The sequence below is a fragment of the Hetaerina americana genome, unplaced genomic scaffold, assembly GCF_022747635.1.
Source record: "Hetaerina americana unplaced genomic scaffold, ioHetAmer1.1.p SCAF_73, whole genome shotgun sequence".
NCBI classification, from domain to species: Eukaryota; Metazoa; Arthropoda; class Insecta; order Odonata; family Calopterygidae; genus Hetaerina; species Hetaerina americana.
This window is the reverse complement of record NW_027287350.1, coordinates 1364441-1390372: the sequence shown is the minus strand read 5'-3', so window position 1 is coordinate 1390372 and position 25932 is coordinate 1364441. Positions and strand designations below refer to the sequence as shown.

The 25932-nt window shown below is 38.8% G+C and overlaps 1 protein-coding gene across 1 annotated transcript in view; it reads right to left on the bottom strand.

Annotated features, from left to right (window-relative positions):
• The window catches only part of LOC139697357 (uncharacterized), a 663676-nt gene extending 637956 nt beyond the window's left edge, over positions 1-25720 (bottom strand). The window contains exons 1-2 of the mRNA XM_071596022.1: positions 25660-25720; positions 23824-24486 (exon numbers count right to left, since the gene is read on the bottom strand). Of these exons, the coding sequence (XP_071452123.1) occupies positions 23824-24486; positions 25660-25720 (724 nt within the window). The remainder of the gene's footprint in view (positions 1-23823; positions 24487-25659) is intronic.
• Positions 25721-25932: the final 212 nt, after the last annotated feature.

Below are 25932 nucleotides of genomic sequence, written 5' to 3'. Positions count from 1 at the left end.
GATGCAAGAGATTTCATGTTTCCAAGTGACAAAAGGCATTTAAAACCTACTAATAATATTCTACTCAAAACGGAAAACAAAGATGGCGAAAGAAATAATAAATTGAGCTCACTTCCCTACTCCTGTATAGTTTTAAGGAAAGACCGGCAGAGAAAAGGGAATTATGAATCTTAGAAAGGCGGTAGTAATGAAATTAGATAAGAATAGTCTTGATTAACATCTCTCCAGAGAATAACATATTCAATTACTGAACTAAGAGTGAAATGAAGAGGGAAAAGTTAATTTCGTAAACTATTACAGATCAAAATAGAAGTGAAGCATTAAAGAGGTAACTAATGGGTGACTTAAGAATTTAAGACATAAGGGTACACGAAAGAAGAGAAGCAAGGATTATCCGAAGAAACAAATTTAACTAATTACATTTAGGTGAAATCCAACAGCCGTAAAAATCATTTTGTAGGTTGTATTACGCAACAGAGAGATAATACCCGAAGTAAAATAGCTTTCCTTGGTTGATATTTCACACCGAAATTTATTTAAAAAGGAATATTGGTCGGAGACGCAAATGTTCCACTTTTGCACAAAATCTCCTGGCCGGGTTTCCGTAACAAAAACTCCCAGTCGGATACACGTGTTTTAAGGATGCGATTGGCTAGAATGATAGAATTCCTTTAGTGATCTGATGGCAATCCGTCATCTGAGGGATTTAGTTAAAATATAATATTCCGGTTTAAAAAAAAAAGATGTTTTCATCGGCAGTTGTAGAATAAGTAAATGCACTTAAGGTTTAACGCAGTATTTTGTTGAAACGCTGTTGCATTACAAAAAAAATATTATTGGAGATACATACGGAGTAATTTTACCCAATATTTGTGACATCCAACAGGTGACGACCTAGTTTATTGACGTTCATTATTGTTTTGACGTGATTTTTCTCAAGTTTTGATGAATACGCGCGTCGTGGAGAGAGTATGCGACCTTTTAAATGTGATCTCTAAACTAATAACACGTGAACTCATCGTGAAATATTAACTAGATATTGCTCATATTTTATTGAAAGACTTAATCCATCATGAGGCTTGCAATATCATTAAAAAAAAGCGAGGGAAATGTCGAATTCGAAATTTTGTTGCTCAATATCATTGAGATCGTGGGACTGTCAATAGAATTCCCTTGCCTGGGGCTTTCTCGCGAGTGGACTCGATCGCGCGAGCGCTACTTGGGCGGATAGTGAGTGAATCTTCGCGGAGATGAAAATAAAAAAAAATAATATGAACGAAAGGGCGTTGTTGGTGGTGGTGGTTACCCGAGGAGGCTTTCAACCCATTTGCGAGATTAAATTAGAGACAGGAGCGGCGCAGGATTAAATTTGCTTTTGATGGGACAGGGTCGAAGATGATTGATCGACGAATGGTTGGGGACAGGGAAGACAATTTGAAGAGGTCGCCTCCATCACGCTTACCTGCGCTCGCTGTCACGCCAGAATTCTCCCCCGACGATCCAGAAATATGATCCCGCACAAACTGCGCGACATTTTTCCGTTCCATCTCGCTCGGAGATCTCGTACAATTCCCACCACGTCAAGCAGGATACGGACGCTTTGATGCAATAATTGAATCCTCCCATCCCCTCCACTCATTTTTTTTAAATAGTCAACTACCAAGTCTGGGGTAACCGCCAGTGTTTTGGTTTCCCGGACGTAGAAACAACAGGTTGAAAACTATTATGTAACCAAAACCGTTCGTAAAACATGAACGGAAACACATCGCCCAGCGACTGCGTTCGCCTCGAACAAACAAATGAAAACAACTACGAATACGTGTTATCATGGAGACGGGAATGCAGTCAGTAAGCAGTAAACATTACCAAAATGCACCAATCACATGGGTTTTGGCCTTTCAAATTGTTGCTTCGGTTCGTGGTGCACGTGATATTGTGTTTCTAATACGACCGACGTGACTTTGACCGCTGCGTGGAAAATATTCACGCCGACCGTGGTGCGTTGCGCGATTGCAAATAGTGCGGCACCCCCATATAAGGATAGCCGTTTAGCGATTGAAGTGTATCCATGTATTCATCATCGCCCTCCACGAGAAAGGGTCACACATTTCTAAACGAGATTTTGTAGCACTAACATCATCTTTTATATATATATATATATATATATATATATATATGTATACGTATATACATACATATTTTTTTTTAAGTAATCTACCGGTTAAGGTAGGTTTTTGGACTGACACAACCACCAAACAAATATTTTATTACTCCTAACAAAACACAAAATCCATCATCCTACTCTATATCAGGTCCCTCTTCATCTCTGAGTACTTTCTTCCTCCCTTCATCCCGTCCAACATCCCTATCCTGTTCCTTCCCTTTCCTCTTTTGCCCAACATTCTACCCTCTATCACAGTCTTCAACATCCCACTGCCGGTCAACACCCCCTTCATCCACTTTTCCTGCCTCCATAGGATTGCTCCCAACAAACCCCTCTCTTCGCCCACCATACCAAGTACTTCCTCATTTGTTTTCTTCTCTGTCCATTTCACCTTCTCCATTCTTCTCCACACCCACATTTCAAAAGCCTCCAGTCTACGTCTATCCTCCTGCTTCAATGACCACGTTTCCGCGCCGTACATAGCTACGCTCCATATCAAAGTTTTTACGAGTCTTTTCTTAACATCCTTACTCAAAGTCCCCGTCATCAACTCCCTCCTCCTTGTGAAAGCCTCTTTGCCTAGCGCAATTCTTCTCCTTACGTCCCTACTACTTTGACCGTGTTGGTCCAAAACACTACCGAGATACGTAAACTGGTCTACCTGCTCTAGCTTTTGCCCTCCTATTTTAATGTTAAGCTTGGCCTTTTTCTTTCTAGAAAATCGCATAACCTTTGTTTTATTAATATTGATTCTCATCCCATACCTGTCGCACTGAATTTCCAATTCACTAAGCAATGCTTGCAGCCCCTTGGCTGACTGACAAACTAAAGCTTGGTCATCAGCAAACCTAACTGATTTTACGAATTCCCCGCCCACTTTCATTCCTACCTCGAGTTCTTCCCATGCCTCTTTGATCATTTCTTCTGCGTACAGGTTGAACAGCAACGGTGATAATGGGCAACCCTGCCTTACACCCCTTCCTAACACTGCCCATCCTGACTCCCCGTTTCCCACCCGCACCTGAGCAGTCTGAGACATGTACAGGTTGCGGATTAGCCTCCTTTCCCTCCAATCTATTCCTATTTTCTGCAATATACTCATTAGTTTTTCCCAATTCACTCTATCAAACGCTTTTTCGAAATCTACGAAACAGGCAAATACCTCCTGGTTGTGTTCTATATTCCTCTCGATTAATAACCTCATTACTGCAATGGCATCACGCGTACCTCTCCCCTTCCTAAACCCAAACTGATCATCCCCTAAGTAATCATTTGCCCTACTCTCTATCCTTTTGTTTATGATCCTGAGAACAACCTTAGCTGCGTGGGATATCAAACTAATTGTCCTATAGTCCTCACATGACGTGGCCTTTACCTTTTTCGGAATAGGAACTAAAACTGATCTCACAAAGTCGTCCGGCCAGATTCCCTCCTCATAAATACTACGGATCAGCCCATATAGCCTCTTCCTCCCACATTTTCCCAAGCATTTCAAAAGTTCCACGGGAATGTTATCTACCCCCACGGCCTTATTTAGTTTCATCTCCCTTAATGCCCTTTCTATCTCATTGTCTAGTATGCCTGGACCTAAGCTATCTTCCTCTACGTCATGTTCCTTTTCAATGTCTAACTTTGTTGGTCTAAGCTCTTTACTATACAGGTCTTCTACATATTCCTTCCATCTCTCTTGGATCTTTCCTGCGTCAACTATTACCTTACCGGCCTTATCTCTAACTGCTATCGTTGATCTCCCTTTCTTACTTCCCGATAAAGATTTAACTATGCTGTAAAGCGCACCGATTTCCCCCTTCCTCTGCAGACTTTCCATATTCTCGCACTGCGTCTTCCACCATGCTTCCTTTGCTTTATTTGTTGCCCGCCTCAATTTATTGTTCAATTCTTTGTACTTCATTTTGCCTAATTCTGTATTTATATTCTTCCATTTTCGCCGCTCATCCATTTTTGTAATCATCTCATCCGTGATCCATGGTTTACGAGTCCTTTTAGCGTTAACGGTTCCAATAGTGTCTTTTGCCGCTTTAGACAACCCTTTCTTGATACATTCCCATTTTTCTTCAATAGTACTTAGCTCTTTACCGTCCTCCATGATTTTCTCTACCGCCTGTTTGTATTCCTTTCTTTTCAACCCATTTAATGCTTCTACATTCCATTTTCTAACTCGCCGCCCCTGCCTTATCTTTTTAAAACGTACGCTACATTTCATAACAACTAAATTGTGGTCTGAGTCCGCATCCGCTCCCGGGAAGCTGTGGGAATTTATCACACTGTTCCTAAACCTGTGTCTAACCAGGATATAATCTAGCTGATATCTTCCCGAGTCACCTGGCATTTTCCATGTATACCTGCGTCTTTTGTGGTGTCTGAACCAAGTGTTGGTGATAACTAACCCCTGTCTCCTGCAGAACTCAACTGCTTTCTCCCCGCGGTCATTCCTCGTGCCTAAACCGTAGTCCCCCACCTCATCACCATCTCTTCCTTCGCCTACTGTCGCATTCCAATCCCCCATCACTATCAAATGTTTCCCTGCAGGAACACATGCAATCATGTCCTCTAACTGATCGTATATCCTATCGACCTCTTCTTCCTTATGGTTGCTCGGTGGCATGTATACCTGGATAATAACTAAGTTCGTCGGTTCTGCTTTTATCTCCACTAGTAGTATTCTATCCGTTACCTGCTCTATGTTGACTACGCTTCTTCCTACCTCTTCATTTAATACTATGGCGACCCCTCGTTGGCTCTCGTCCCCACCGCTGTATATTATTCTATACTTATCACTCCAGTAATCCCCGCTATCTTTCCATCTCACCTCGCATAGACCTAAAATATCTATATTTCCCCTTTCCATCTCTCGCTTAACATTCTCCAATTTCCCCGTCCTCATCATTGTCCTAACATTCCACGTTCCTATTCTAACTAATTTGGTCTTCTTCTCCTGCGTCTTCTGTCCTGCTGCTGCTGGTTTTCCCTTGCAAGGGTTTCGTGGGATGACGACCGCGGAAGCCTTGCCTCCCCCGCTGCCGGGCACGACACACGGCCGATTGGGCCGAGCCCCGTGGTTGCCAGGACTCAAAATATCTCTATTGTCCATCACATTGTTCTTGGGAATGATAATTGAGGTGGTTTCCCGTTGCCTTCCTCAATAGTGTTTTTAACGTGACACCATCACTTACTGGCCGCCCCACTGGGGTCAGACGCCATTGCAGCCGCCTCACTGAGGAACAGACGCTGCGTGGACTACCTTTCGTCTGGCTCCTAACCTTCGACCTATCTGGCATGGGTGACCCTACCAGGAGCAATTTTTATTACTCCCGCCAGTACAGCTCTAGGGGTCATCGGAACGCACAAGCCCTTCCACCACGTCAAGGTTGTAGTCCGGGGAGGGACATACATATATATATACATATATATATATATATATATATATATATATATATATATATATATATATATATATATATACATATGTACAAACACATATACATTCATACTCGTATACACAGGGCAGTGCCTTTTCCTGTGCCGAAGGTTTCCCAAGATGACCTGGAACCCGAAAAATCTCATAGCTTGGGTGGAGCTGAGGGTGCCCAGAGTGCCCTGCCCGGGACTCGAACCCGGGCCTATATAACCATAAAAAAAACCGTTTACACAACAATCAAACCGAAAGTCGGTTTGGTAGGTGATGGTAGAGTTCACCCAGTAATAAGCCCGACGGCGTATGAAATTCGAACATCAGTGTGGGGGGGCCAGTTACTTTCCCTGTGCCGGTTATGGTTTCCCAGGAAGATCTGGTACCCGAGAAATCACATAGCTTGGGTTGAGTTGCAGGTGCTCTTGCCCGCAAATCGAACCCGGGCCCCTCCGGTCAACAGTCCAACGCTCTAACCGCTGGACTACCGCTACCCACAAATATGTATATTTAAATATATAGATGATTTATAAACACTCACACGAGCCGTATAATATTTGGACGGCACAATTGAACGCAAATAAAATAGTAACACTTAAAAGGACACTCACATTGTAGATTGTTTAAGCTTTCGGCCTTCTCCGAGGCCTTCTTCAAGTAAGTAAGTCTCTTACTTGACTTACTCTAAGTCTTGAGTGTCCTTTTAAGTGATTCTATTTTATTTGTGTCCTAGTATGCCGTCCAAATATTATATATATATATATATATATATATATATATATATATGTCCGGGAGCGGATGCGGACTCAGACCACAATTTAGTTGTTATGAAATGTAGCGTACGTTTCAAAAAGATAACGCAGGGGCGGCGAGTTAGAAAATGGAATGTAGAAGCATTAAATGGGTTGAAAAGGAAGGAATACAAACAGGCGGTAGAGAAAATCATGGAGGATGGCAAAGGGCTTAGTACTATCGAAGAAAAATGGGAAATGATCAAGAAAGGGTTGTCTAAAGCCGCAAAAGACACTATTGGAACCGTTAACGCTAAAAGGACTAGGAAACCATGGATCACGGATGAGATGATTACAAAGATGGATGAGCGGCGAAAATGGAAGAATATAAATACAGAATTAGGCAAAATGAAGTACAAAGAATTGAACAATAAATTGAGGCGGGCAACAAATAAAGCAAAAGAAGCATGGTGGAAGACGCAGTGCGAGGATATGGAAAGTCTGCAGAGGAAGGGTGAAATCGGTGCGCTGTACAGCAAAGTTAAATCGTTATCGGGAAGTAAGAAAGGAAGAGCTATGCTAACAGTTAGAGATAAGGCGGGTAAGGTAATTCTTGACGCAGGAAAGATCCAAGAGAGATGGAAGGAGTACATAGAAGAACTGTATAGTAAAGAACTCAGACCAACAAAGTAAGACATTGAAAAAGAAAGTGACGTAGAGGAAGACAGCTTAGGTCCAGGCATACTAGACAATGAGATAGAAAAGGCATTAAGGGAGATGAAACTAAATAAGGCCGTGGGGGTAGATAACATTCCCGTGGAACTTTTAAAATGCTTAGGAAAATGTGGGAGGAAGAGGCTGTATGGGCTGATCCGTAGTATTTATGAGGAGGGAATCAGGCCGGAAGACTTTGTGAGATCCGTTTTAGTTCCTATTCCGAAAAAGGCATAGGCTACGTCATGTGAGGACTATAGGAAAATTAGTTTGATATCCCACGCAGCTAAAGTTGTTCTCAGGATCATAAACTAAAGGATAGAGAGTAGGGCAATTGATTACTTAGGGGATGATCAGTTTGGGTTTAGGAAGGGGAGAGGTACGCGTGATGCCATTGCAGTAATGAGATTATTAATCGAGAGGAATATAGAACACAACCAGGAGGAATTTGCCTGTTTCGTAGATTTCGATAAAGCGTTTGATCGAGTGAATTGGGAAAAACTAATGAGTATATTGCAGAAAATAGGAATAGATTGGAGGGAAAGGAGGCTAATCCGCAACCTATACATGTCTCAGACTGCTCAGCTGCGGGTGGGAAACGGGGAGTTAGGATGGGTAGTGTTAGGAAGAGGTGTAAGGCAGGGTTGCCCATTATCACCGTTGCTGTTCAACCTGTATGCAGAGGAAATGATCAAAGAGTCATGGGAAGAACTGGAGGTAAGAATGAAAGTGGGCGGGGAATTCGTAAAATTATTTAGGTTTGCTGATGACCAAGCTTTAGTGTGTCAGTCAGCCAAGGGACTGCAAGCATTGCTGAGTGAATTGGAAATTCAGTGCGACAGGTATGGGATGAGAATCAATATTAATAAAACAAAGGTTATGCGATTTTCTAGAAAGAAAAAGGCCAAGCTTAACATTAAAATAGGAGGGCAAAAAATAGAGCAGGTAGAACAGTTTACGTATCTCGGTAGTGTTTTGGACCAACACGGTCAAAGTAGTAAGGACGTAAGGCGAAGAATTGCGCTAGGCAAAGAGGCTTTCACTAGGAGGAGGGAGGTAAAGACAGGGACGTTGAGTAAGGATGTTAAGAAAAGACTCGTAAAAACTTTGATATGGAGCGTAGCTTTGTACGGTGCGGGAACGTGGTCATTGAAGCAGGAGGATAGACGTAGATTGGAGGCTTTTGAAATGTGGGTGTGGAGAAGAATGGAGAAGGTGAAATGGACAGAGAAGAAAACAAATGAGGAAGTACTTGGTATGGTGGGCGAAGAGAGGGGTTTGTTGGGAGCAATCCTATGGAGGCAGGAAAAGTGGATGAAGGGGGTGTTGACCGGCAGTGGCAGGATGTTGAAGACTGTGATAGAGGGTAGAATGTTGGGCAAAAGAAGAAAGGGAAGGAACAGGATAGGGATGTTGGACGGGATGAAGGGAGGAAGAAAGTACTCAGAGATGAAGAGGGACCTAATATAGAGTAGGATGATGGATTTTGTGTTTTGTTAGGAGTAATAAAATATTTTTTTGGTAGTTAGGTCCATCCAAAAACCTACCTTAACCGGTAGATTACCTTAAAAAAAATATATATATATACATATATATATATAAACACAGATGTAGATTTTTAGACCATAGAGACACAAAGATAGGACACTCACAATATGTTATTTGACGTTTCGACGGCTCGGCTGTCGTCTTCAGAATGGCGTTGGCGGGGAAGAGAGGACATGAGCGGGGGAGAGGTGGGGGAAGGAGAGGTAAGGGACCAATAGGAAACTAACAAGGGGGCGGTAGGCGATATGTAGGCAGACATATGATGCATTCAGTGGGCTTGGTTCAGCCCGGGCGGTTTAAATGACTGGGCCACCCAAATACGCGTCATCTCGCGGGTTCTCACCTCTATTATACTAGCAGATTTGGTAAAGATTTCAATCACCGAAACGGAGAAGCAGTCGTCAAAAGATTGATTGTGGGAAGCAGTGTGAGTAGGGATGGGATAATTAAGAAAGGTGGGAAATTTGGTGGAATATCGGTGGTTGTTCATGCGGAGGGAAAGTGCGGTCGTACATTCGCCCACGTAGAAGGCAGGGCAGAAGTTACGAAACGTCAAATAACATATTTTGAGTGTCCTTTCTTTGTGTCCCTATATTCTAAGAATCCACATCTGTGTTTTTATATATTTGTGCATCGCCGAAGAGCGTTCCATTTCGAAGATATATATATAGACTAAGAGACTGTCTGCAGGTTTAACCTTACAATGAATATATATATATATATATATATATATATATATATATATATATATATATATATATATATATATACATATATGCACACGAAAACCCGCCATATGGCGAACAATTATTCATTGGCATGGACAAAGATATATATATAAAGAAATATATCTTTTCATATGTGTATTTGGACTTTAAAATACAAATATACTTTGTATTTTTACAAAAGAGTATGATTTCTGTAAAAACTTTGGCCAGAGTCAGAGGTAAACGAAAGCAACTTTGATGAATATGTGAGGAGATAACGGTTAGGGACTGCAAAGACAAGTGCAAGGGGTAACAGAGCAAAATATTATGACATTTTGAAGTCATCCCTCCTCAATTTGGAATTTCAGTTGGATTTCTGGAAGCAAGCCATAGGATAGCTCTTCCAGAGACGCTAGGATTGGGCAGCTTGAACATTGGTGGTGATATGAACAAAAATCTCGCGATTTACGGCTCTTAGCTTAAATTTATGACCCTCCCTTTCAGCAGTCAGAAACGTCATGCTTTGTCAATTTTCCTTCTAAAAGCCAATTATTTATTGCCATCGCTTGAGTGTTAAATTGAGATAACTCCCTTGCCAGCAATCGATTTGGATAGAGGACGCGTTTATGCAACGACATAATCATTCAAGTGTAACTGAAAGAAATTAGTTCATATACACATCTTATAAAAGGGACGTATGGATTTCAATAGACGATTTGACAGACTTCTTTTCTATATTTCTATAGTTAAAGTCTCAAGCATAATGGTCGTTTCTCTTTCTTTACATTGGCGAAGATGACTGAAAGAATTCGATTCGCGGAATATGAAAACATATATATATATATATATATATATATATATATATATATATATATATATATGTTTTCATATTCCGCGAATCGAATTCTTTCAGTCATCTTCGCCAATGTAAAGAAAGAGAAACGACCATTATGCTTGAGACTTTAACTATAGAAATATAGAAAAGAAGTCTGTCAAATCGTCTATTGAAATCCATACGTCCCTTTTATAAGATGTGTATATGAACTAATTTCTTTCAGTTACACTTGAATGATTATGTCGTTGCATAAACGCGTCCTCTATCCAAATCGATTGCTGGCAAGGGAGTTATCTCAATTTAACATTGGCGAAGATGACTGAAAGAATTCGATTCGCGGAATATGAAAACATATATATATATATATATATATATATATATATATATATATATATATGTTTTCATATTCCGCGAATCGAATTCTTTCAGTCATCTTCGCCAATGTAAAGAAAGAGAAACGACCATTATGCTTGAGACTTTAACTATAGAAATATAGAAAAGAAGTCTGTCAAATCGTCTATTGAAATCCATACGTCCCTTTTATAAGATGTGTATATGAACTAATTTCTTTCAGTTACACTTGAATGATTATGTCGTTGCATAAACGCGTCCTCTATCCAAATCGATATATATATATATATATATATATATATATATATATATATATACATATATATATATATACATATATATATATATACATATATATATATATACATATGCTGCCAACTACAAACGTGACCTACATGATTCTTATGAAAAAATCTTTATATTTTCGTATCCTTATAACTCCCAAAATAGTTAAAACAATATATTTGTTGAAAGGATACTTCATGAGGCTAGTACACTTTGCTTCATAAATTGTGATTTACAAGGTTATGGACACGCTCGCTGCTCGCTGTTAATACTAAGATTAGGGTGACTTACACTCTTTCCTCAGATTGCCTGGGTGTACCCCATTAGATTTCTCGAAATACCCATGGATTTTAAAATCCCAAGAAAAAATGATTATTAAGGCCCTGTATGACCACTTCCTTATTTAAGTAAAGGGATATTGGTGTAATCAAAATTGTGACGTTGAAGCAAAGGGTTTAGAAAGGGCGTACCGCCCCATTCTTAGCATTTTAGGGTTATCTACAGAGAAGAATATTCCATATCTATGCATATTTGTATTGCATATATTTTAAGACGGACTAGTATGAGAAAAGTTTACTGGGCTGGTTTGACAATGGTGAGAGAATAGATGGAAATCGATTCATCGGCCAGACACTCTTAGGAAAGAAGAGTAAATCATATAAGGAGGAGTTAACAGATAATGGAGAAATTTATGGTTTAATTTTCTAGAAGAAACTGTGAAGAATGGCAATAAGGGAATACGGCAGAGAAGAGGGTGCTTCGAAGAAGCAGAAGAGCACGTATTAAATTTAAAATGTTTGCGTTAGAGGGTAAGATAAATATTTTGAAAAGTACACTTTTTTGAGCTTCCATTAATGGAGCTTGAGGGGTGGAACTTCAAACGGTCACGGAATGAACGATGCATGGTAAAGGCGGGAATTTGTTTCGTTTCTAGGGTTCCGCCCACCTAGGGCTCGTGTGGGTGACAAGGGAGATGCCGTAGTGGTCCCCTGCTTCACCTAAATGTTATTAGGGAAGTCATCGAAATTAAAATAACTGGCTCCTCAATTGTTAAATCCATTTCTTTGATTTTGATCGTAGATATTACACAATCCACTCGTGGTTTTGTTATAAAACCTCGGTAAGTCCTTCAATTTTTTTTATTATTCAAATATGTGCATTACTTATCTCTGAGATAGATTTAATGTGATGTTGACTTTCAATAAAATTCACATCCTCGGAAAATATCACCAATAAATATCTTTCATGAAATTTTTTTACAATTGAAGTTTTGATGAACATGCCTTTCTGGCATTCCTTATTCGTTCTAAAAAAGCGTTTTACACGATTCTATGTGAAAGATAGTAATATCTTTACCAAAAAGCACAATTAAAAACGCCAAAGAACCAGCCTGTTATTTAAAGAAAACTGATGTTTGACTGATGAAATCTCGATTTTTTTGAGCACACCCCTTTTCACCTTAACAGAGAGGAGTATTTAGTACCTATAACCCTAGAATTTTCAATTTTCGAAGGAAAGAGTATCCCATTTACTTAAATAACGTTTGATATATATTGATTCATATTCAAGATTAACATCAATTTTTTTTAAATTTTGGCTGCCAAAGAGCCAATGTGTTTGGAATTTTATGTGAAAAACTCCGAATGAAAACTATTTCAATTTCCCAAATAGGAAAAAATAACGCTCACATTAAAAAAAAATATTTTGCAACAATTTTAGCAATATATTATTATTTCGTAGAATTATTAAAATACCAGTTTAAATTTTATCAATTGGATATCCATCATCAGTCAACCGTGACAAATGACGGTTTTCCAGAATCACTAGCTTCTGGAAATAAGAATGCAATGGAATTGTGTAAGGATATGATTACTTACTACCACTTCTTATTTACATTTCATAACTAGATGCTGGAAATGCTTAAGCTACTGTCACTGAAGACGACCAAGTGCGAAGCCATCGCGACACTTCCAAATTCAAAGTCTAAAAATTAAAACAGAAAATTATAAATGCCATCTTTATATTTTATTTCATGAGTAAAAAATTAATTTTTTTAACTCACTTCATGGCGAATCTATTCGAAAAATGGAAATTAAAAGTCCGAATAATCATCCAGAGCTTTCGTTCTTTCATTTGACAACGATCTCATTAAAAAATGTCAACTGCTGTGGACACATCCACTCACATTGACATTTATTATGCATAAATAAATTTTAATTTTATGTAATTCAAACCAAAGGAAAAAAAACAATTTTACATCGCCAGGACCTCTCGTAATGATGACCGAAACATGATAAATACTATGAAGTCTCAATTTTGGAAGACAAGTGACACACACATTTCGCACTCTCGGATGTTTCAATTTTTGAATTAATGAATCCAAATTGAGAGTTAAATCTACGGAAACATTACGTGTGAATGCAATAAAATCAACATTCTTTCCCTCCCACAGGAATGATATTTTGGAGTCAACAACGAATTGTATTCCTTCACAAATTCTAACACTGCCCGTGACATCGCTCCTCAATGGCCATTTACGAGAGCGTGTGCCGGTTTCATTCCGCGCGGTCAGCTCCCTTCTATCATACCAACCACTCCAGAGCATTCACGCACAAAGGGAGAAAGAGTTCGTGGATGGCCGCGAACCTCAACGCTCCCCCGACCACGCCGCTCGGAGCAAAATATCGACCCGCTCCCGTGACGCTTGGATAGGAATGAATGCCGTTGCTTCTGCGTCGTCCAATGTCAAGCGAGTACGGTCGTCCAGTGAAATGTATAATGACGCGACGTTAGACTCTTAACATTACACTTCCGTCGAAGATGTATCATGAGTATTGCGTTTATCTTATTATACCTCTGCTTCATCCAACGTTTCTATCCCCACCTCCACTCTATTCTTTAATATAAGGGAGATATACATTAATATATTTGGTTACACCATGCGAAGTTTCGTGTATAGTCTAGTTAACCTTTTCCTGCCTTGACATGAATCATTTTCACCAATCTCTCGGTGGGGGATCAAACGAACGGGGCAAACGATTCTAAAGCAAAACGCTACCGAGAGTTTTTATCTAGGAATTGATTAGGTCTCACGATAAATGCACTTTGAGCGTCTGGATACCTGCACGGGATCTAATTTTGAAATGAAAAAACATACCGAGAAAAGATGTCCGTTTTATGCTTTAATGTTAAAGAGTGAAGTGAAGTGCCTTATTATCATTGGATAGACTGGATTTGGAGGCACTATAATTACTTTGTTCTTAAGATGCATGAATCAAACCTTGAGAAAAGTACAAATCGTTCGAGGCGTTGAATTGTAACAATTTAAGCGCAAAATTAAATTGGTGAAGCGAGACCATGGCGTAAAAATCAGGGAAAGAGGCCGTGGATCCGATCAATATAAGTAATATCTCACTCGCGGGATTCGAGAACAGATCAACAGAATATTCAGCCACAGGACAAAAGGAAATTTCTGAATGCCATTTATCCCCAATCGACATAATATATTGGCTGGTGCCACATGCCCAAGTAGCGGCTTGCAGTGTAAGATGTAGTAACCGCAAGGCATGTTCCACAACATTTATCCTAACTCAAGTGTTTATCATCTTCTTTTTATCGTTGTAGATGCAGCAAGCTTCACACATAAGAGGACCATCCTACTTCCAAGTTAATGCATAGTTCTGGTAGCATATCACACTTGACCCGTCCTCCAGGATTTAGTCCGTCTCTCTTCCCCCTATTACCCTACATTGTCTTGTTAGTATTAAAACTCATCATTTAGAATTTTTTCAGGATTATAAAAAATTGATTTATTTATTAAAATATTTCCAGAGCACATTTTTATTGATACAAGACCCGATTTTCAATGCAAATGGAATCATTATCAGACCAGGAATGTAAATGATTTCCTTATATGCGTATCAAAGAGCAAAGAAAAAGAAGACCTCCTTTTCCCATTCATCGACCTCATCCATCAGCTCTTTGCTGAGTAAATTAGATATTTATTATTTGCATGCCACACCTGAGGATGGTGACGAATCAAAACCCGGATCCAGTGTCATTTAAACACTGCTATGCATAAGTTTCAAGCAAGGTTCACATCGTCTATTCTCCTCTTTAAATTAAATAAGATCTTAAAAAAGGAACCAATTCAGGAAAAAATATTTTTTCCTAATTGATTCCGTTCTTATTGCTACTTTTGTAAGAGTGAAAAATTGGAAACAATTATCCAGTACAATATTCGAGGGCCATCGCGTGACACTCAAATAAATAAGTCACGCCTTGGTTCCGTAGTTCAGAAGTAATTATCAAACAACCCAATACAAAATTTATATTACGAAAATATTTGCGACAAAAAAATAAAATCGTTTATTAATTAAAATTGTATATTCAATAGAAAGAATTTTTAGGCAATTTATAAAATAATTTGCAAAATTTATAAGCGTCTAATTTAAAATCTACTGAAATATGCTAGTCATAGCAAAACTTTGACTATAATCGTTTCCATACGAGGATATTTTTGCCGTAGGAGACACACTATTGATGTTAAGTAAGAAAATTACAGAAGTAAAAGATTTTGGGTTTCTGGTGGGCTGACAAAACTATTTCATTTGTATTTGAGATGTCCATTGCACTCTGTAAGAAAAAAAGTCATGTTGAATGCTCAACTATGAATATTTTCCGAACTTTGTTATCCATAACTGCTCATGTGAACTGAATATTAGGTCATATAAACTGTATAAGGAATGATTTTGTGGATTCAATGACAAAATAATTAATAAAAACTCATGAATACCATGCAAAACCTGGCAAAATGTGTTAATTAATTCAGAATTTGGACATGAGTCAGAAAATGGTAGAGAATTTGAGGTCGATATAAAATTTTCAAAATGCAGCCAAACTGTATTATTTCCTAATTATTTGACGAAACTTTCAACCCTTGAATTGATAGGGGTACATAATTTTTGTATAACAAGTGAAGTATCAAATTACTAAATTGGGAATCTAACAGTTTCAGGCTTAACTTGGTGGAATTCTTTCATGGTGAGGTGAAAGAAAGAGAAAAAACAACTTTGCACTTCCACACACTTTTTTAATATAACACGACCATGGTTTCGATGCTGCGCATCATCTTCAGGTGAAGATGCAGGCTTCACCTGAAGATGATGCGCAGCATCGAAACCATGGTCGTGTTATATTAAAAAAGTGTGTGGAAGTGCAAAGTTGTTTTTTCTCTTTCTTTCACCTCACTACTAAATTGGGTTACATATTATGTCGAATGTAAATGAATCAATGCCTAGGAACACTCTTGAAGGAGTGAATACTCTACGATTAAGTTCTTATCTATGAGCCTTTTTAATTTTGATATAATTTCACAGAAAAATATTAATTCATCATGAGCATAATATGAAGTTGATTTTCCATGACTTCAATATAATAGCTTTTTATTCAGCCACACCTAAAAATATATCTCTTAAATTTTACCTAATTGAGAAAAACTATTGCGAACCACTTAATGTTATTTTTTGGATTAAACATATATAGTTTTTCTAGCATCCTCCGATGTAAACTGAAATATTTGTTTCTGAAGCTTGGGCTATTTCCTGTTGCCAATTTCATCTCATTTATTAGCGTCGTTAAACATTTAAGAGGGAGAAGAAAATTTCCTCAAAGCAAGTGAAAACTACCAGCAAATTCTAATCTAATGACTGTGGACGGAGGGATCAGAGGAAACGGAAATGAACTCCATGCCATCTCCTATGAAAATGAACAGAAAATAAAACCTCTTCATTGGCTTTCAATTGTTCAAAATGTCAACCCAAGCAATATTTCCCCATGGTGAAGGGTTTAATGACATCATTTGAAGGACAGCCAATAAATTAGATGAAATAGCAATAATATGTTTGGATACTTGGTGCACGCTTCTACTCCAGCACTTAACGCACTATTCACGTTAGCAATAAGATCGGAGAACAAGACCAAGTGTTTTTCAATATTTTTTCTGTATACACCCAACTAATTTACTCCTGGACACTTTATATTCTCAGCGTAGTAATCTTAGCGTATGATTAGTATGCTTTGCGTATTAGAACTCGTTTATTGGATAAAAATATTCTCAGGGCATTGTCGAACTAACCCGGCAAAAGTGTTATGGAACCGAAAATTAGCAACAAATGCCTCAATAAACATTATTTTCATTTACTTATCAAACATAATTCCGGTAATTAAGGCGTTTCACAATGATACAATGAAACGACGCAACTACGCTCCGATCTAAATTACAGCTAAAAATTCATTAAAGGCCCCACATTACTAGCCTTAGTGTGTGGAAAAACAACGAAAACCCTTTAAATAATTTCAATTGCATGTAAAATGTAATTATTTTGCATATTTTCTAAATTTTGAAATATATGTATATATATACATATATATATACATATATATATACATATATATATATACATATATATATATATACATATATATATACATATATATATACATATATATATACATATATATATACATACATATATATATATATATATATATATATATATATATATATATATATATATAATACACAGTAACACACAATATAGAAACACAAAAAAAGAGAACACACACACGTATTTTCTTGATATTTCGGAAACAATCCGTCTTCCTCTGAAGATATAGAAGTAATGACTCAGTCATTACTTCTATATCTTCAGAGGAAGACGGATTGTTTCCGTCGAAATATCAAGAAAATACGTGTGAGTGTTCTCTTTTTTTTTGTGTTTCTATATTGTGTGTTACTGTGTATTATACTATTCGGCACTTCCGTGTTACGTCTATGAAAGCATATATATATATATATATATATATATATATATATATATATATATATATATATGTATGTATGTATCATGTGTATCAAGATAGCACCAGCGAATAAAAATAAAAAGACGCAAAAACAAAAAAAATACAACTTACACATATCCACCACCAAAAGTTAGGAAATGTGTGAGTTTCTTTTCTATTTTGTGTGTTTCTGTGTTTTTTTCACTGCTGCTATCATGATATACATTATTATTCACATTCGTGAGACTTTAACATAAGTTACAAATATATATATATATATATATATATATATATATATATATATATACATGCCATAGTCTTTTTTATCCTTGGCACCACTCCAAATATCCCAGTACTATCAATTACTCGACAAAGCTTTTGGTGGACAGTATCATTAAGTCTTCGGTCCACACCATTAATAATGGATAATGGCTCCATTAGTCTACTCATTAAAGATGATCTATGAACTACTTCTTCATGAAAATAAATCAGGTAGATTTATAAATATATAAACTATAGTTATCATTTTTGCATTTCAAAACTGGAGCCAGTTGATAAAATTCCCCAAATTACGGAGAATTAAGATAAAATACGATTTGAGTTTAATCATTACTTTTCTTCAGAAATATTCTATGTATCCATTAATGATCCGAAATGATTATTTTAGAGCATATCCCTCATTCTTTTGCATTGATATTCTTTGGGTTGCTTAGATTTGCTGTTTTTAGACGGGACTAACCAAGAGCATGAATTAGCTAAAGTGAATAGTCTTTTTAATGCCTGGTTAAGACAGCAGTAATTATATAATGTTTTCCAGCTGGTGGTTGGTATTTTTAACTGTTATAATGGTTTAAGCAGGCATTTGGTATGCAAAGTACAAAATATATCCGTATTCAGGCCAGTATTACGCTTCAGACGAACGTTTGAGAGAATATTTACATATAACAACAATCTCCTAGAGGATTTTTTACCGATGGCACGATTATTTAAAGAGATAACTAAGAAAATATTTCCTGAATTTAGTAAAATGATGCATCATTGGGAATCCAATAGGTCTACGGAGATAAATATCCGGTCATCTGACATCTTGAAACTATGGTTAAGTTCCTTCTTCACATTGCCCATAGTAATATATAACACGCCATTTTTTCCCTGAAAAATATCGCCCATGCTGCAGATAGTTGGTAATTGAATGGAATCGTTATGGCGTCCACATGCGGTCCAGGCAGAATGAGATCTAACTAGTATTTTCCGTTATGATTTAAGGATTTCTCAGGGTTTTTTTTACCGCTTCCCCGCATTACACGAGTGTAATAGAAGTTCCAATTGTTATTAATAACATAGCGGCATGTGCATACGTCGCCCGTTTGGAACCTTCCTTCTCTATTATTCCACCAAGTATCAAGATAATCCTAGCATTAAAATATAGCAATAAATGTCATGGTTGGTTCGACAATTTGGGTCCATTGCCAAACGACGGAGGTCTGGATAAGAAAAATCATTTTTTTTATGCTTTTTTTATGGTCTCCTCTGACAAAATTTACATTGTAAGTTGAAACTTGCAACAATATCATTGGTTAAATTAGATGGTTGAAAATTTAGGGGATCCGGGTTTGATTGCCTTTCAAGGCGAATGATTTTTTTTTTGACTGTGAAATGTCCGCATTTTATGCCATAGGTAATCCTTGAAACGCAATACACTTTAAACGAAGGCAAAATAAGGGATTGCTCCTTCGATTCATGTGCTCAAACTAGGAAAATTTGCACCATACACCCTGAAGTACAGAAACTCAAAGAAAATTCGCAAATTCCAACGAGATTTGAATAATTATATTAGACATGCCAAATATTGTTATAGGTTACAACCTCATAAAACACAATGCAATACTGCAATGGGTTGCACAAAAATAATGAGAACATAGTTAGCTTTTTCCTGAGCATTCTTTCTCAGTATGTTAAGCAAAGTACATTCCTCCAGCTTGATAAATTATGGCTCGATGTCGCAGTGCTTAGAATTAGAGGTCACTGTTCAGTTATCACGGTTTCTTATTTAGGTCAGGCTCAGTTTAACCCAAGTTCAACCCAGTTTAGCTCAGTTGAGATTTTTCGTGTACCAGACCTTGGGTAACCTTGTCAATCACTGGGAAATGGACTGGACCTCCACCTTAGAGGTGTAAATTTTACATGTCTAACAGCTTTCAATCGTAGTGATCTCTTTCCTTACCAATCAAAATAGTCATTGCATTTAATGAAAATCTGGTCCACCTGGTTTTCCAGAAACAATTTATAAGAAAATGATAAGAGCAGTTGAAACCAAGGGACGTTTACACATAGACAAGTGTCTCACTAATTAACAGAGATTCAACAGATTCAGGCGAGATGTAGTGGAGACTCATCATAATGAGAAAAACAAATTTGCATAGACCTATGGAAAAGTGCAAATTTGTTTTTCTCATACTTGATATATAGTATTCTCAATGCATATTCTCTGCCAATATCTATAGAATTAAGATCCAATGAATTCAATGCAAATTTTGTAAATAGCAAATCTAGAAAATCTATTTAAATTCAAAATATGGCTTGGGTGCAATAGGCTATCAAACGTTATACTAGATTACGTTTGAATTGAGACAGTAATATTTAAACCATTGAAAGGACTGATATATCTCTGTTTTACAAGTAATTAATGAGTAATCTTTAAATAGTAAGAAATTAAGTTGAACTAGTGCACATTGATGCATTTTTCTTTAAAAAGTACGATTTATTTAATTTCATTATCATACTCCTACAATTACCGTATGCCAGAGAATATATACGAGCGTACAGTAGAAAAGAACTTGAAAACAAGGATGAATTAAGACGTGAAGGAAAAAAGGGTCATTTAATGACTAGTGGCGTTCAAAGAGTAAAGATCTTATGTTATATAGAGAGAATTATGTAATAAAAACGCTGTATGAAATGATTTCGTAAAATTGGATGAGTAAACATTAAAAGGTTTGTCTTAGATATATCAAAAGACCTCGATCATAGGTCCTAGATTAAACAAAATAAAATAGCAGCCTTTAAATAGGTTACCTAGATACGTTTATCCTTTTTGTCTACACTAAATCATATTTTTGGATTAAAGACAAATTATTAACGCATATCAAGTGCAAATTCAGTGGAAAGTCAAAGCAAATATCTTTGGAACCGCGGCTCCCTGAAGGAGAAGCCAGGAGTACAGAGTCTTTAGCGTTCTAGTTTTTCCGAAGAAACACCTCTAAGTTTCGATCATCTTTAGCTGCTAGTTGGTTGCATTGGCAACAGAGTACTGAAGTCATATATCGGTGTTTCCGCCCACCTCGCGATGCATTCAAATGTTTAGAATTCACTAGTTTACAACTGCGAGGAAATCTTCGGCTTTCTCGTTTTTAACGGTTCCTATATCCAGTTAACTCCACCTCTTATCATCGCTTATATGCCTTCCGATGAAATGGTTGGCCATATTTGTGACATGTACCTTCCTTGCGGAAACAATTTGGCATGGTCTCTGCTCCAACTTAAATAAAACTGCTCCAAATCGAAACCAGTATGACGTAATGCATTAAATTCTTCAAATTAATTTTTTTCTGTTAATTTTAAAATCTGGGACATTGACATGCCTTATGAAAACGGTGAATGGTGACCTTTAGGCATGCATGCTACGCTATATTTTTATTTTTTTCAATTCAGAACCTCAAGGCCAAGGAATTTTTCAAAAAAATCCTTTTTTTTCGATTTTTCCGCATTTTTATCGAGTTCGTATGTTGAAGCCACAGCGCAATATTCCGGAGTGAGTGACTAGACACTGACAGAAAAACACGCATAAAGTTACACTACATACCACCGGCAACGGATGATATGTTGAAGTTTATTCCTAAAACATGACTGATGATGAATATTAACCTTTTTAAAATATTTTAAAGAGCGTATATTTTTCAAAATGAGGCAACTATTTTAGATTTTATTAATTACCATTCCAATCACTGAGTAAAATAAACTTAAACATTAAAATCCAATAAACAAGGGGTGGGAGAAATTGAGAGTTTCAAGCAGTTATTTGCGAATCTGGATGTTGAATTCACTAGTAAGAGATTTCTAGGACTGGGAAAGAAAGCCGTATCCTTCTAAACGCGATTAAATGTATTTTCAGATTTAGAACAAATATTATTAATATCCTTTCAATTGTAGCAGAGATTTTCTCTCCAAACTCACTCTTGTAAATCGTAGAGAATAAATATTGATGCATCTTTTTTCCACAAAAGGCGTCGTAAAAAAGGCAAAAAAACTGTCACATAAACCCATTAAATCAATAATAACTGTAATCAAACAGGTAAAAAAAGTATTGCTCACTTCGGCAATAATGCTATTCTAGTTACTCGTAGTGTTCAGCATTCATTTATCCACCTGAGACTATACAGATGTACATTTGTGGAAACCCACCGTAAGTTTGGGAGCCTAGATCGTATTTTAACTATTACCATTTGATAGAGATGGCAGAATCATGATCCCCCATTAAGATTTATGATACGCTGATGCTTGAAATTACGCTGACAAAGAAATTTGCGAAAACGTTGTAAATATAAAACATTTAGATATGAATAAAACACTAAATGGTGTGCATGGTGGATTGAAAGGGTTCCCAGGAAATGTTTGTTTTTAAGTGCATTGCTTTCAAAATATTTCTTAGTAATTGACTGAAACTTGGTTGTTTACAGCCAAGACAGTATCGACAGTTTAGAGCGAGTTACATTCCATTGGGACGTGGTTAAATGAAAACCTCCTATGAAAGACGTAATCAATATTCATTGCATATGATTAAAATCTGTGAGGGGGAAATTATGCAAAAGTATAGACTTTTTCCTGATTAAACAATACTTTCTTGAATTAGATACATTATTATATTTAGATACACTAACAAATAGGACAGTATACAATAATTACACCTTAGATGAGTCTCAAAGTGGTGGGTCTTTTGCGGGAAAAATGGACCGAAAAATACACAAACTTGATGAATCCGGAACACTTTTTATCACAAAAGCAATCAAATTTCACACAAATATTTCAGAAATTCAGAACACCGTATTATTTCCAAAATTTTCGATACAATATAGGAAATTCTCATACAGAAATAATTCCATGGATTTAATTGTACACCTTGTAACCGGTGGTATAGTTACGCTACTCTTGAGTGGGAGTAAGGAACTAAATGTAAAACATGAAATCCTAATAAACCAATCGTCATTATGTTTTCCTCCATGCGCGCGAGCCAAAAGCCACGCGTTCATTTTGCAAACAAGTAACTGGTAAGACTAGAAACTGCGGTCTTTTACGTGAGGTGCATGAGAACCCCATCAACCTGAAAACCCGATTTGAAAATAAGACACGAAATTGAACTCTTCGACGTTGCCCATTTGATGGATACTATGATTGTGATCAACGAAAACTCGAACGGCCCGTGAAGCCGGATTCCCGCACACCCAAACCGTTCTCGTAAATCCGGAAGTTTTATCGGAGGACAATGTTCCTTTTGCAAGCTCATTTCAGGTTCAGCTGAAACTCCCCCCTCCTAAAGGAAACCTCAATCGCTTGGTCTCAAGACAATGTCGTGATTTTGGAATTTTTTTCTACCTTCCGACTATGGAATTAAAAGGTTTCAATTTGTTTAAAATATCAACCTAAGAGGGATGAAATAAACCTAAAATAATGATTGTAAAGAATTAATATTAAAAATGGCTAATATATCTATAATAGGTCATGTTAAAAAATAGTATTTCGTACCAGATGACGACTAATGGCACCGTGTGCTGTTTGTTCTGCACTCAAAATATCACGTAGATTGACGAATCTGAGGGGCCCTAAGGGCGCCATTAGAAATTGGGCTCTCCGGCCAAGAGCCCAGTTCTCTACTCAGTGTAATGTCATATGCCAAAGGGATTCAACCAGCTTAAAATTCGAAATGCCTAAATGGAAGCAATATATGAGCTCATAGTCATGTTTATGCACATCCGCAACCCATTCATTCGGTGGAAAGTTGAAAACTCGAGAATTTCTTTTATTCCATCCCATTTGATTTTTTACTTGAGAAGCAGATACGTGTCGTCATGGGTTGGGCGCTACACGATCCACCACGTGTCCCACCTCCTGGGAACCCTTAATGAAGGAGTGCGTGTACCATAACAATCCTCGTGGCTCACCGTATGCGATGCTCTGGGGTCCATTGGCGTTGCTGGGTCCCGCGAGGCGAGGGTGTCCCCAGGCACTGCTGGTCCCCGGCACCTCCAAGCCACCCTCCGACACGACGCAGACGGACTCCAAGGTTCCCTTGCCTCCTCCGATCCTCCTGCCCCGCCGGTTGCCCAAGACCACCGCCTCCTCCTGCTCCTCCTCCTCCGGAGGCCCTCCGCCCTCCTCCTCGTCGTACCCTTCGCCCCCTCCGCCCTCTTCCTCCGGTGGGGACGTGCCCAGGTGGTCGTAGAAGTATCCACCACCCCCGTCCGAGGTGTCACCCCCGCACTGCCGCCGCCTAGTGACGGACACCGGGGAGGAGGGCCCGTCGTCGGCCCCCTTGTGGTGGTGCAACGCGGAAGATGTGGCGGTCGTGGCCACGGACAGTGCCGATGGAATCCTCTGCGGCGGGGGCAGGACTTTCATCCTCCCCTTGCCCGCGCACATCCTCCGCCCCCGCCCACGGCGCCACCATAGGCTCCGCCGCCACCGCCACCACCACTTGCCCCCGCCGCCACCGCCCCCCTGGGGCACCCTCCGACCCCGCACGAACTCCTCCACCTCCTCCTCCTCCTCCTCCTCGCCCTCCTCCCGGCCCAGCCTCCCCAGTTCCTCCACCGCGCCGGACGTGTCTAGTTAGAAATTGCTCCCCTTACAACCCCAAGGAGACAGATCTCCCTCGTCCACCCAACTCTCTTGCTTCTGTGCTTGCGCGCGCTTACTTTCCTTTTTATGCGTGTGTGTGCTTATTATGTTTTCAGATGAGCCCGAGGGAGTGGGGTGGATCTCAAAAAGGGGATGTTGTTTCTTTTGGGGTGATGCAGTGATCCAGCCAAGTTGACCTCTCCTTCCTGCTCTCGTCTTCGCTGGATCAGGATGGGGTAAGTCGTCCGGCGTGGGATAAGGGAGGTTGAGGATTTCAGCGGAGCAGACTCGTGCGTTTTGGGAAGTGGAGTTGGGAGGTGCTAGAGTTTTCGGGGGCTAGGGGTATCAGCTGTCTCTCGTAAGGTGTCTGTCGGAGGGTCGGGGCGGGTCATGGACCGGGAGGAGACCTTTGAACTCCCGTTTTCTACTGGACCCCCCCCTTCCCGACCTCCTGTTTTGCCCGGGAAGGATGATTCGCCGAGGAGGTCGGGCGGTTTCGCGGCAATTTATGCCGCGATGGGGTCACCGTCAGAAAAGGTCGCACTGTCCTCTTCTTTTGTTTTATGTATGTTTTTTTATTATTATTGCGTACTACAATCCTCCTTTCCTCCCCCCCCTTTCGAATCGTATTCACAAGAGACGAAGGGAGCGGTCACTAAAAATATTCTCTCCTTTGAGTTTACATTAGTTTCCGAGTGTCTAGTTTTCTCCTTTGCATAAGAGAGTATAGTCTCAAAGTACTCCGACACCCGTTCGAGTCTTTGTCTGTTTTTGCGCTTTGTTTATTGGACCCAGGAATTTTAGACCGACGATGCCTCAACGAGTAAGATATGGAGTTTATTCGGCCGCGAGTGTATAACACAATTCTGTTCGGATCGCTCCTCACACGTCGACGTGGAAAAGGCAATCAGGTGAAGGAACACTTTCCCCCTTCCCCCCCCCCTTGCGTCAACTATTGCTTCATCGATGCAATTCATCCACATGCACACATATATAGATATAGGCCGAAATTCACCGCTTCAATCATTCGCTTGCGTGTGGAGCGATGGGAACAGCGGCGTTTTTTTGTTTTTTTTGTCTTGTCTCTCTTCACACAGCGAGTAAAATAAATTTTACTTTGAGATATTTTCACTTCAAATCTCTACACACCTTCCGCAAACCAAATTGGGGAGGCGATGGTTCATCCGACACCACACGAACAGAGCGTGAGCCCGAAAACATCCCGCTTAAAGTCGGTGACCAGTGAGAAATCCATCACTTTAATCTTCTACGGGTATGCATACGCAATGTTATGCACCACACGGAATGGTAAATCATCCGGCTGGTAGAAAAAGGGATCCTCCGTAAAAAGGGAAAAATGGGCTAATGTTTATTTAAGGGTACATCAGAATGTTTTAAGTTTCACTCTGGGGAAGGAACGAGAGTGATAGGAC